Source organism: Buceros rhinoceros, unplaced genomic scaffold (genome assembly GCF_000710305.1).
Source record: "Buceros rhinoceros silvestris isolate BGI_N320 unplaced genomic scaffold, ASM71030v1 scaffold10241, whole genome shotgun sequence".
Classification (NCBI taxonomy): Eukaryota; Metazoa; Chordata; class Aves; order Bucerotiformes; family Bucerotidae; genus Buceros; species Buceros rhinoceros.
This window is the reverse complement of record NW_010394820.1, coordinates 4,166-18,092: the sequence shown is the minus strand read 5'-3', so window position 1 is coordinate 18,092 and position 13,927 is coordinate 4,166. Positions and strand designations below refer to the sequence as shown.

Here is a 13,927-nt window from a genome sequence, read left to right as displayed (position 1 = left end):
GGTTGAAGTATCACCCAAGAGCATCAGTTAATCAACACAGTGAAAAGATAACTCTAAAAGCTTGCACACAAATTACTACTTTTTCCTTGTCATTTGAAGATGATACTGGTTTTATTTTCCTCATATAAAAGGAGACATTTTACTCTGTGATGATGTAACAAATATTCTTAATATATTCATAACAATAAAGCAGCTAAAAAGCTGTTCTAATCTCTAAAATAATCTTGATCATCTGCACGTACGACATACATTGTAAACAATCACTCCAAAAATTAATATTGTTAAAGTGATTATATTGCACTCAGAACTCAGGGATTCTTGTTCTCCCTTCTCATTTAAAATCAAGTATCAGCTTCATTTTTTAATAAAATGGAGCTTTAATTTTCTACTAAAAACAAGTAGGCATGCGATCAGTATAATACAATGTATTTAAAATCTCAGAAAAAGGACAAGTGTTTGGTTATGAAACTGGAGGAAGGAACAATTTTTTCAAATAGGCCACACGAGAGTAGTATATTGTAAACATTCTGCTGGCTCTAAGGTGTTGCAGATGCTGTAGAGAGTGCAGTCTACTTCAGCACCCAAGAGGTACAGAGAATCTGTTCAAGTGTTCTGTACTTCAGCGAATTTCCATGCAGCTATGGCACTGTGAAAGGAACGTAAAGACAGAGTAATGAAGCAAAGGTGATCACTGAGCCAATACTGACCTCACAGAAACACAGCCAATCGTTGTAAGCTCACTGTAATCGTCAGATTCAAGTTTTCCAGGTCATGAAGTACAGAACTAGATCCCCTACTTCTAGCTTACACGGGCTCTATACCAGTGACAGCCTGGACACTACCCTCAGTTTAAAATACCCCGACAAGATACCATTATGCAAAATGTCACCTTGCTTTGTTTGTAAGAGTAACACCCTCCTCCACGCGTTGGAGTGAGAAACACAGGTAGTGGAGGCAGGGCTGTACCACAAAAAAACACCAGAGGAAAGCAATGTCCTTATGCAGAAAAAGAAATCCTCAGCTAGTGTGAAGAGGCCACAGATCTTTTAAAATTCAAACGAAGGCTGATTTCTCAACCAGCTCTACTAGAGAAACATTTCTCTATCAAACCCATTATCTTCAGGTAACATAATATCTTTGGAGTCCCTGAGATACTACAGCTCCATATAACCACCCTGGACAAACGGAGAGACCTCCTTAGTATGCAGATGAACAAGGTGGAAGCCAATATATAGCACCCTGAGTTGCAAGTGAAACAAAAGGAATAGGCAACCCATTCCTCAACAGCCAAGAGATGCAGAAGAAAGTGCAAAGGAGGTATTGGCTAGGGAATTGTAAGAGACATACTGCACAGGAGAACAGAAAAAAAAAAAAAAAAAAAAATCATCAAAGTGTCTCTAAAAGGCCTTTCCCTGTTACCAGAGCAGTGAAGGCAGACAGGAGTCAGAGGGAAGAGCTCTCTGAGAAAGGCCCTGAGGAAATCTGGCCTTCTAGACGTACCGTAGAACAGTAACGCAAAAGCAGAGATGAGTTAGGCAGTCTTGTTCTAAGTGCGCCCCAAAGGTTAGGCGCTCTAGCAATGACTGTCAGCCTTCACTGACCTGTCCTCTGGATATAAACCAGGAACACAAATAAATACCTTTTCCACTGAAACTACAGGAAAAATACAAAGTCACAATCGAATCAGAAAACACTTTCCATAGGCAAAAATGAAATACTGGCTTCAGAAACAAAACAGCCATCTGCTCTGTGTCTTAAATAGGGTTAATCATAAAAAAGAGGTGCTTGTAAAATCTTAAGTTTGAAATATTTTATTTCCCAGTATATTGCTAAATATTTTTGCAGTTAAACCAAAAAGGAAGAAATGTCAGAGATGAATATAGAATACTTACAGCTAGAAAATGGTTGCTAAACCATCTGAATTTCTATAAAAGCATCAATAAAAAAGATGTAAAATCGTGGTCTCACAAAAATTTATTAGAATCTGAAATACCAGATTGTCTTCACAATGGCCACAATGTAAATATTGACGGATTTTTGCAACCAAAACCTAATTGTGACTTTGCCAAAAAATAGCTTAATACAGCAACCAAAACATCTCTAAAAACTGGGACTTGTATTTCTGCAATTTCCTATTCTCTCAGCTGTTCAGCATTGAGTAAGCAATTCTCATTAGGAAAGAAAAAAAGCTACCTGGTGACAAATTTACCCTCTTATGGAGTTGTGCTATATCTCAATATATTCTTGGGGGAAAGAAAAGTGAATAAAAAGCTGAATAGAAATAGACACTCTATAAAAACTACCTGTAAAGTATCGTAAGTCTGGAAAATATCTGTGGCATTACACAGGCTACTGCTGATGCAAAGAAAATAATTGCAATTTAACCATTTCATGAATATGAACAATGCACTTGTTCCCAGCCATTTAGAATGATCTGACATTCCAAATGTTTGTAAAAATTGGGTAATAAAAGAATTAAGTCAATACCCTTAAGTACAATAAATAACGGTGTTTATTATGGTCGAGATTGACCATGAGCGTTTGTTCCATATCTGCTTGGGACATTTGTAAAACCAGTTCTGAATCCTTGAGTTGCTCCCATTCCTGGTATTCCAAATCCTTGATTGAGTACACTGCTGTAGGGTGCGGATCCGTGATTAAAGCTCAATCCATACGGCCTCGTCTGAGTGTTTAAAAGGATGACTGGGCTCACATTTTTGCCTGGTGTATTAAAAGAAAATTCTGGTGGTGGGCTGCTGGGCTTAGCTGGCGTGGATGTAACAGTGTTCAAATTATCAGCAGCTTTCAAAGGTGGCATTGGAATAATATGATGATCTGAAAGGTTCAGAATATTGTTTGCAATAGGCACAGATGATAAGGTGGGTCTGATCCAGTCATCTTTGAAAATCTGAACAGTCAAAGTAGAGACCAACGTGCATAATCTGTTAGTGACATGGGCAAGTACCATTTGTTCATTTGCATCTCTCCGAATTCGAACATGTACTGATCCAGCCTAGGAAGCGACAAAAATAAGTTGGCTGTTAATTGTTACTCCAATAAAGATTCTCCATATGCATTCAAGAAGGGGCAAGTTGTCTTTGAATAATTCTCTGCAGGATCTTTTGCAGTGACTGACTCAATTGAGATCATCATTCATGAAAAGTGAGTCTTAAAACCGAACTATAAAATACAACACGTGATGGCAGGAAAGGCAACAACCGGGAAAATACGTGGCCCAAAAGAAGAACAAAACACAGACAAATTCCATATGCCGAATTTAGGAAGAAGCATCATCACTGGGCTGCCGGAGCAGGCAAGAGGACAACGCGCGTGGCAGGCATGCTCCAATCGGGACTGTTGGCAAGAACAGAGGCCACGCCCCTTGTGGAACTCAGACCAAGAGTTTCTCCTGGACATGCATGTAACCACGGGCTGCCTCTGCCTTTCTCTCAGTAACACCACCTCATTTATCTTGACATGCGGCTGTGGAAAAGTACAGGACACAAAACAGAACCCCTCACATGCTTTTTCAGTTCACATTTAATAAAGAACATGTTTCACAGCTTGTAAGCCAGATGGTGCAGCTGCAAACATACCCAGGTCTCAAAAATCTACAATCTCAAAGATGCCAATAGGTAAATACGCATACAAAGGTTTTGTAAATATCTGTGATCCATCCAACAACGCTGTGATCCAGTATTCTGGTGGCAGAACAGCAAACTGAAGGCTATTTTCATATCAGCAAGTCAGAAATGCTGCCTTTTTCTAAGAAGCGCAGCATGCCGGAAGAATTCCAAAGCAGAGAAAAATTCTAAGAATCTTAATTTTCCAGCTGCCACAACATACCTGCATCAGTTTAGGAATAACCAAGTTCTGCGTGATCATTCTCTATCACAAAAATCCCCTTCATTTCTTTCAGCTTACAGATTATCAGTACACAACCGTAGTTGGTTTTTTTCCACCCCCTCCCCTGGAAGTGCTGGAAACATGATTCTGCTGTAGACTTTTGGTACCTGAAGGTTTCCTTTTTTACGCTAATATACCATTTGAAAAATGCCTTTACTATTGTTTGGGGTTTTCTTCACTGCCAAAATATGAAAGAAATTCTACAGTTGCAAAACACACTCTTTAATCAAAAGCTGTAATATACCTAAATAATATTAGCCCATAAGAAAGCTTTAAAAATGTAAAGAACAAGGGAAGAGATTTGCAATAAATCACAAGGACTGAGTACTGACTCCACATTTTTTTTGTATTTGATTTCAGAGAAAAATGTTACTTTATTTAAATTAAAAATTCAAAGTGACTGGCAACTCTTTTTTAAAGGCTAAAAAGACAATGAAGACCTAACTTACCAAAGTGCCAAAACCTAGTGTCCAGAAATGCTCATTTCGAACTTCCAAGACACCATCCAAAGTGGAAACCTAATTTTATACAAATATTGAGAAATTTAGAAGTAATGTTTCAAATCCTTTCAGAACTTTATTTTTACACACAGCTGAACAATACAGCATTTTCAGTAGTGAAATGAAAGCTTCCATATACAGAATGGACAATGTCTGTTAATGATGTCACCAATGCTTGTTTACTGTACTTTTGCTACCCTTAAACATCCAAATCCATGAAAAAAAGTGGATTTAAGTAACTCTTGCTGCCAAACTGCAGTATTTTCTCAACTTGATATGCTGTAAGACAACAGCTGCCTGTATTCCTTTTCTTCTCCCCACTCACATCTGTAAACCGCTTCAATAGTAACTTGAATTTAGTTAATGTTTTTATTAACTGCAAGCTCTATTTTAACAGATTTCTTCCAGATACCCGAATGACAATATTCACCTTTGACAGCAAGAACTGTATTTTCTATGTATAGCTAAAAAATATATTAAAATATTATTTAGCAATCTGCTTGGACTACTCAAACCTCTTTGTATTCCCGAATGCTTATTTAATGTTAGCTGTGCACACTGTGTTAGGTATTTATTATACACTGACTTACCTCTCTAAGAAGTTTATCTAACTGGCCAATCACATGAGGTGGGGTTGTCTTTAAGAAAAAGAAGAAAAAAAGTTGTAATAAAGATTAACTGGTACCTGTTTAAGTAAGAGAGCCTTTAAGTCTGGTCTACCTACACGAGAGACCAATGGCATTGAACAATGAATTCTTATGACTTCATGATACGTATTTCTACTGCCCTTAAAATTCTTCCGGCACATGGCACATTCCCTTGGGAACACTTCCTACTCAAACACTTCAAGCAGACTTTACGGTTGTTTGTTTTGTTTTTTAAAAAGGGACATTTAACAAAACTGAAACCACAAAGAAAACTTGTCCTGAGACATTGCCTTACCTGCAGTAGTACTTTCCCACTGTAGACACTCATGGGGTACATGGTACCAAATGTCATCAAAGCAATTGCTATAGCAGAGGCTGTGTCTGCCGCAAAATAATTGCTAGAAAGAGCAATTTGAAAGAAAAACAGGTATTTACGTTTTTGAAAGGCATAGGAATTTTATTTTGATTCTTTTTCATTCTTTTAAATTATATACACTTACAGAATATTACATATACTAATCTCATCTGAACTATACATCTTTATAAAAGATTAAACACGTTCATGTGGTTGCGATCCCATTCATACAAAATACAGTTTTGATGAGATCATTCTTTTAATGTAAAAAATTCAATTTCCCACAGACTGGATACAGAAAGAGTGACTTTTTAAAAACTACTGTACATACTTGATTTCAATGAGCATATATGTAATGCAAAGAGCTAGAGCTCCAGCAACATCAATCAAGACAAAAGGGTTCATTCGTGGCAGAAAGACGCTACTCAATCCTGGGATGATTCCACAAATACTGTAAGAAAACAGAAAAAGCACTTGTCAGCTCATTGATCATCATTAATTCAAAACCCAGAAGAGTTACACCCACTATTTCAGCATTTGACTTCAAGTACACCTTCCAGTCACAGCAAATGATGCCTCTGAGAACTGTAAAGGCCCTTCTAACTCGGCTCAAAGTTTTGTAATAGTCTGATGTCAGCAAAAATCAATCAAGTTTAGATCCACGTCACATTCTCTCTCACATCAGAAACTAATACTTACCTCTTCCACCTTGTTTGCTTTAAGTCTATCTTCCCATCTACAAGATGTTTTTCTATACTAATCTTGATGCAGTTCTTTAACATGTTAAAATACATCTCTTGTGCTACTTTCTTTTTTCTGGTAACATAGCTAGGCGTGTCAGCTGTAGGCAACACAAGTACTTCGCAGGTTCAGGTACTGCTATAATGTATGTGTAAGTCTTGGGGGGTTTGCATGTCACTAGTCATCAATCCCTCTGCCACCTTGGTGTGCAAAAGTGTTCTAAAGCCAAAGCTAACTAATTCCTGGAGTCTGAAAAGAGGGAGGAGACCAGCTAGCTGAATAAGAAGAGACCAAAAATCCCATGAGGGAATATCAGGAAAAGTCATTTATTTATAGTTATCTCCTATCAGTGAGAGCATGAAGAAAGAAAAGGGTTTCTGCACTTCCCCATGAATGTAAGTGCACGTCATGTACTGGAAAATTTAAAGGAAAAGATGACATGTAATGTTTTGCTGCTCTGTTTAGAACCAGCCTATGTTTAGACATCATGTGCTGGTCTGCTCCTGTATGAATTTTAATCAACATAATTCTATACAGGTACAGATGTGTTGTGATCAGCACTGCTTCACAGAACATATCTGAAATAGCTGTATAAGTACTAACTAAATTTATTAGTTTTTTAAATTATTATTTTTTGCATAATTTTCTACAGGTTATCTCAAAGCCCAGTAGTAATTCTAGACTCTTGATCTGGGAGCTCTTCAAGTCATCCAACTGTGTCCTTTTCCAGAACACCATGTAACCACATTGCTGAAGAAAAACTCCGCTAGAGTCTGTGATTGCCATCCGCATGTTGGTTTTTTTTTCCTCCCCACACTGAAGCTCCAGGTACTTGGGCAGCCCTATTGTTAGTCCTCCAAAGCTGTTTTGCAGAATTTGGATCTGATGATGTAATACCTTAAACTCATATAAAATCATTTATTCTATTTAACAAGCCAGCATTCTCTGTTTTCCCCCACTGTACACACAAAATAAAACACGCAGAGACAGACGGGCTTTGCAGCACCCTTAGCGTGTAACACAATATGGTTTAACATTCTTATTTTGATACTCACAGCATAAGTACTTGGAAAAAAATCTACAGCTCAAAATAAATATTTCTGACATCTGACAAAGTTATTTGCAAACAATGTCTCACAGTCAGATATCCAATACAAGCAAGAGAGTTAACAAGACAAGATGAATGAGCAACACTGCTTCAGCCCCTGGAAGACACAGACTTTCCAGTTTCCCACTGGACAGGTGAGGAGTTTCCAAAGCTATGTTTCAGTGAGTGACCTGTTGCACATATCATATTTGAACTGCAACTATCCCAGTCATTTGCCCACCTCACAGAGTAAACAAACACTGATTACTACAAAACTTATCACTCAGGCACTGATTGTTCAAGTCTGCACAGGACAATGCTAGTTTACCTCACCTCATCCAAGGAGAATTACTTACAATGTCCTGAACACATTCAAAGGGAAAGTTATGCAGAAATATGTGTTTATATTAGACTGATGTGTCTGGGAGCGAACACTGTCTCGCATATACTAGACCTACAGGAGGTAAAGCTACTTTTAAAGCTCTAATACACAACAGTTTATGCCTCAATACCCACCCAAATCATTACTATAGACAAACCCCAGTGCTGCCTTCCAGAAGCTAACAATTTTGAAAAACATTATAAAGCTTTACCTTCTACTAAGATCTGCAACATGCTCCTGAAGCCAACTTGTGCTGGCAGCTGCAAAAGAAAGAAGGTAATAAAATCACTACAAGCAAAGGTATCCATTTTAAAGCACACTTACACTTCCCTTATTTTAAGGGAAGAACCCACTACACATGAATGAATAAATATGCCTCAACAGATTTAACTTTTCCAGTCAATAAGTAAAATGTCCATCCCACATAATAATCTGAATTGTTTAAATACAAATATAATTGCAGATAAAACCAACATAATTATCTTTTATGTAATATAAGGTATAATACGTAATTAGGTAACTATAAACAATTTACAGTTAACCTACTTCACAATGAAGTCCCAAGCAAAAGAGATATTAAGAAGAATTACTATATTAATTTGCTCTTAATCCTCTAATACATCCATAAAATGTCTTTGAAGTTCTGATAGCTGTCAGATGACCTTCACTGAATCCAAAATATTGAAAATAAAGGGTACTTCAGCATTAAAATTATACTCTGTTTATATTAGTGACTACATACTACCCAGAAAGCCCTATAAGCAAACCAGAGTTCAAATTCTAGTTGGCAATTCTAAATTGAGTGAAGTTTTATTAATGGAGGTAATAGCAATATATACCCACTAGTTAAGAGCTACCAGACACGTTAAACCTTGATAAAAATAGGAACAGTAAAACTTTTTCCCAATTATTGTTATAGATTAATTTATAACATACCTTCAGAGACATAAGCAAAAGGCTTATTCCTAATGGAAAGCATTGTAAATAAGTTGAAAAAGAGAGCCACAAAAGTACCAACCAGCAGCCGCCCCCTAGGGAGAGGGGAAAAAAGTATCTTAATTTCACATCATAACAAAACATGAAACTGAGCTGTAATTACTAGCAACAATGTCAAAATACTTTGCCTGGTATCTTTCACTGATACTGAAAACAAGAGTAAGATAGACCACTGTGACACTTAATAGCTGTCAGTGTATTATCATTTTAAGAGTGAACTTCAGACATTAGTGTTACCGCGTTAGGCTGCACATGATGTTCATAATGTTGAGTAACAGTTCTTATCTAACCGCATACGTGTACACACGTCTGTTGTCCTTTGAAGATATAACTACACTGTCCCCTCAGCAGAAGAGCTATGGAATTATGTCCCTACCCTTTCCTAGGAGAACTACAATTTCACCATACAGGCCCTGTCTTTTGCCCCATAACGCCTCTTCCTCTCCCCATGTTCTTTAAAAGCCTCCCTCATCTTTACAATGCCTTCAGTTTCCTAATGACAGCATCCTTGCCATTCCACACACCAGGCCTCCATAAGAAACGAACTACCGAACCCAGCAATGCATAGTTAAATCATTGTTCAAGAGAGCATGTGCATAACATTTCAACTGTACCTCGAAAAAAACTGTTTGCAGTATAGCTTGCACATAGTGTGAAACAAATGCCAAGGCACCAAAACTGATTTGGTGTTGAACGTACTCGCATAATTAACACATGCCAGATTAACAATTAGAAATAGAGAGAGACTCTGGAAAAAGTAGCATTTTTAAATAGTCAAAATAGTTTCTTACGTGTGTATCTCAGGTTGTTCCAGAAACCGCTCTGCACTACAAAAATAATTGAAAATCTGAGTTATGTCCATACAATAAAACCTTGATACCTGAAACATATTTTTTCATTTCTACAGAATTACCTGCCATTCATAAACAAAACCCGACAGATACAGTACTGCAAAAACCCAAACTGCTTAAAGAAGCACAGCAGTTTTGGGAAGGGATGAGAGCATTTAACACTGCAATGAAGCAGGGAGTAATTTAGATTTTCCAGCAATTTCCAAACTGTGCCACACAGGCACTAGCTACCATGAATGCTGCCTACACAATAAAAAGATACTTGTAAATGAACATGCCAAAATACTGCTAATGCTGCTGTTGGTAACCACAACAAACTAAGTCTGAAATTCCTGAGTTACAGCCTCTTACTATGCAGGGCCAAATAAATTAAATGTTGGATAGTGTGGATGAATTACAAATCTTCTTTTACGCACCAGTAAAATAAGAAACGAGCTTCAGGTGCAACAGAAAAACCTGTAAGTTCTGAGAATTTCCTAAAACTGATGTTCAAAAACTTGGAGGCTTTTGACAGTGCATCATTATTAGAATTCATTCCAGTGTATCGACAGTACAACAGATCAACCTATAGTACAAATTTGCTAAGTTGTTAACATATTCTTTTATAGAGAAGAGAGCCCTTGAGTAGAAAAATGGATGGTACACTGCCCCAGTTTTAAATTCCAGATCTCAACAAAAGCATCTTCATTTTTAAAGACTGAAATAATTTTTTAGGCTAACCTCCTGAAATACAAATGCTTCTAAGTGCACATAGCATGTCAAATTAATATCTGAGCAAATTGATGAAGTGACTGTTTAAACATTCAGATCCTTAATATATTATGAAGCTGCTTTATTTTGTGAAATAACTGAAGTAAAAAAAGAAAAAATATTATTTATTATGAACTTAAGTCATGATGCATAGTGAAATGCATTAAATGGAACACCTACTATTTGCAAAATATGATTCTTAAGAACACAGAGATTTTCCTTGAAAGCTGTTTAATTACATTTATTACATCCTCTCATTACATCTAAAGCCTACAAGCAGCGTAACTGATATAAAGAAGCAGTAAGCTTTAGCAATATTTTTAAAATCTCAAGTTGTTTCAACAATCTCTCTCTATAGATAGCATTTGTAGAATGCGTATGTTCTTGCTCAGTCTGGACTATCTTCATACATAATAAAGAATTAAAGAAAATGGTACATATTCCTACCTTTCTTTCAGTATAAAAAGAGCACCAAGCTGTGCCAGAACTGTAGATGCAAATACAGCTAGAACTTCAAATCTTTCAAACCTGAAATTTGAGAATTAAGTTTAGAAACACTGAACAATGCACCAAATGCATTCTGGTCTGTGCAGGAACCAGCAGGACAGACCTACTATTTCCAATTCTTTCAAGAGCAGATAGATGGGAAGAAACTGGGGATACGCATTATTGTCCATCTTTCAAGGCAACGCTCCACTTATCACAAAGAGCTTAGAATTAAGCGTTTCTTAATCCCTTTTCCTTTCCCTCCCCTTTCTTCTCCCCTATTCTTTAACTGTTCTTTACAGCATGAGTCTTGAGCTTTCTTATTTTTAGGCTTTTACACACAGTTACTAACTCATAAACACGGCTGTTAGTGCTACTTACCCAAATGAATAGACTGGGCTGGGTTTCTTCATCATTACCCAGTAGCTTATTAGACACGTTACCAAACTGAAAAAAGGGGGAGAATTAGACTATGATAAATAACTGCAGCCTTTAGAAACTGTATAATCTATGAATATACATGTCAGCCATCAGAACTGAGCCACGTCTTAACGTGAACTCAACACCACCGTCACTGTCACAACGACAGTTCCAGTGAATCCAGAAAAGGTTGTGCTTGGGAGTAAAACAGACTTCCTGATGACGTCTCAGCTGTTCCCAAAAAGAGCAGCAAATAATTTTAGCAGAGTGGTAGTTGGTCTAATTCCAGGAGACAGCCTAATGCTGTACTTGGGGCATGCTGTGCTTACAGAGGCTATCACCACCCTTCTTCAATACAGACCATTGCTCAGCCTCTATCAAGTTTACGATAACTTCAAACAAAACGCATTTTTCCTGAGGCCTTGACACAAACCAGCACAATTAGTGTTTAATCTGCAGATACTCCACGAATTTTTCTGAAAGGGATCTGGAGCACATGAGATAAGATACCCAGTATCTGACTAACAGGAAAAGGTGGTTTGAGAAAATCCTTTTAATACTGCCTGGTATCACACATAGTAATGGAAAGTAGAAAGCAAAAGTCTGTGAGAATATCAAAGTAGACACCCAGTAAATACTCTCCTTACATGTGCTTTATGAACGTGCCTAGAAATGCTGTGACCTGAGAAAGGCCATTTAAACGAGAAGGAACACGATAAGAAAGATGAAAGGACTGTCACGTTTGTGTCACTTCCTTTGTATACCAGTGAAAAAGGGGAGAAAGCTTTCCTCTCTGAGAGATACACTGTGCATTAGATTTAGCACTCTAAAATAAGCCTTAGGCTATGCCAAGTATTGCTTTTCTTTTCCATAGTGTAATTCGTCTACTTATATGGCCAAAACGGATACACTTTTTTGGCTGCATTCACCTACACAAGCTCTAACCTAACTGGCCATTCCCTGACAGCCACAGGTCTCTCTTGCTGTTTTCTTTCCAAGTTTTTCTCTCATATTGAACATCTGAAATTCCAGTAATTTTATTCCCATGGTACTAGCCTAAATTTTTCTAGGATGAGTGTCATTTCCTTTGCTTATTTTTCCTCTATTGATCCCTTTTGAAATTTTTTTTTACTGGAGCCCGCTCAGTTTCAGTGCCACCTGTGCCTTTATGGAGCCCTTTCTTAATTAATGACAATGTTAAATCAGACTGGGTCAAGAACTCATCCCCGCAGCTGCTGAATGATCACATCCTCACAAACTGATCCACAGCTGTGTGGAGTAAAAGCAAAAGCAGAGGAAATAATACTGCTCATATACAAAATTCTAAATTCATATACTCAGTAAGATTATTATAAATGACCAGGAAGATAACAAAAACTGAAGAACCAGAAACTGATTTTTGCAGCAGAATTACTAAGCATTGTTCTCCCTTCCAGCAAACCAAAACTCTTGAAAGAGATTGCTGTGACTTAGAATAATCTTCTAGTCCATCCCCTAATTAACTTAATACATGAGTGCCAGGGGTATTCCATATTCTCCTAAAACTAAAAAAAAAAATATTATTCTATACAAATACATCAAAACTTTCCCCACGGTGACAACGGTATTTTGAGTCAAGATGACAAGCTCATCAGATAGCAGATTCTAAGATAAATATGACATTCATTGAAGTTCTATCACAATTCTAACACTGTCAGAAATCAAGTTATTTTTGTGCCTATATCAACCATTCATTTTCCTTTCTGCATGTTTGCTGCTCTTACGTATAAACATTTTACTGTAAGTCAGATAAGCTATAGTACGTAGTGGGCAAAACAGACTGCAGATAGCTGATCCGTACTTTTTATAAGCTAGTGAGCTAGCAAGGAAAACATACTCCTTGTTTCCTGATGCAGGGTGCTTCAGAACCAATACCTGTGGCATCAGGGAAGCGTTCCGAATGAACCACCAGGTAACAGTTTGATGCTAGATTCTGCTTTATGCTGTTACACAACTGCACAGAGAGATCCATGACTGGACTGACTTGTTACTGGTCATTGTCAATACAGCTACGGTGTTTCTCATCATCTGTTTACTGCAATGTACAATTTTATATTCATTTACACTATAGTGTTTCTATATTGATGACTAAATAACATGTGTTTGTATCTGTAAATAAATTGTATACGTATAGAAATATACAAAGACAGTCACAAATGTACCATAAAGAGTTAAGTGGGGAAAAAAGCTCACCTGAAAAGGTCAAAGATTGTCAAATATGTGTAAGCAGTTAAAGCTGGAAAAAAAAAGCAAATCTTAAAACTGCACATAATTTTCCAATGCAGAAATCACTTGTATTCTGCTAAGACCCTCTTGTGCAGCTCTTTTCCATCTTCTGTCTACATAAACTGTCTCTGCTGATAGAGCAAGTCTCTGTCTTTTGTATGTGTATATAACATGAACATCCTAGACACGCCAGTACATTTAACATCATAAACAGGCCAATTATGTCAATCCTGAGTCCTATTAAAGCATGTAATAATGCCCAGATACAAAGGTATTAAGCTTGTGACTAAGAATTTAAACACAAAAAAGTCAGGAATCTTCCAATAGCACATCATCCACGAAAGGAAGAGATCCCTTATGTGCATTATTGCAGTGAACAGTAGTTCAACAGGAGTTTTTACTTGTTTTGCTTCTCCAATCCAGCTTTAAACTGGAAGAAAACCTGCACTGCAAGTTAAAAACGTAAGGCATTCTACTTCCGGTACAGATGATGGGAAGTATCTTGGAGCCCCCCCACAAAAGTAGAAGATACACAAGATTT

The 13,927-nt window shown here is 37.3% G+C and overlaps 1 protein-coding gene across 1 annotated transcript in view; it reads right to left on the bottom strand.

Annotated features, from left to right (window-relative positions):
- Window positions 1-1,798: 1,798 nt before the first annotated feature.
- The window catches only part of SLC30A6 (solute carrier family 30 (zinc transporter), member 6), a 15,816-nt gene continuing 3,687 nt past the window's right edge, over window positions 1,799-13,927 (bottom strand). The window contains exons 4-14 of the mRNA XM_010145340.1: window positions 13,354-13,396; window positions 11,083-11,148; window positions 10,663-10,743; window positions 9,406-9,441; window positions 8,555-8,649; window positions 7,830-7,878; window positions 5,740-5,859; window positions 5,349-5,451; window positions 4,997-5,044; window positions 4,356-4,424; window positions 1,799-3,013 (exon numbers count right to left, since the gene is read on the bottom strand). Coding sequence (XP_010143642.1) covers window positions 2,516-3,013; window positions 4,356-4,424; window positions 4,997-5,044; window positions 5,349-5,451; window positions 5,740-5,859; window positions 7,830-7,878; window positions 8,555-8,649; window positions 9,406-9,441; window positions 10,663-10,743; window positions 11,083-11,148; window positions 13,354-13,396 — 1,208 coding nt within the window. The 3' untranslated portion in view covers window positions 1,799-2,515. The remainder of the gene's footprint in view (window positions 3,014-4,355; window positions 4,425-4,996; window positions 5,045-5,348; window positions 5,452-5,739; window positions 5,860-7,829; window positions 7,879-8,554; window positions 8,650-9,405; window positions 9,442-10,662; window positions 10,744-11,082; window positions 11,149-13,353; window positions 13,397-13,927) is intronic.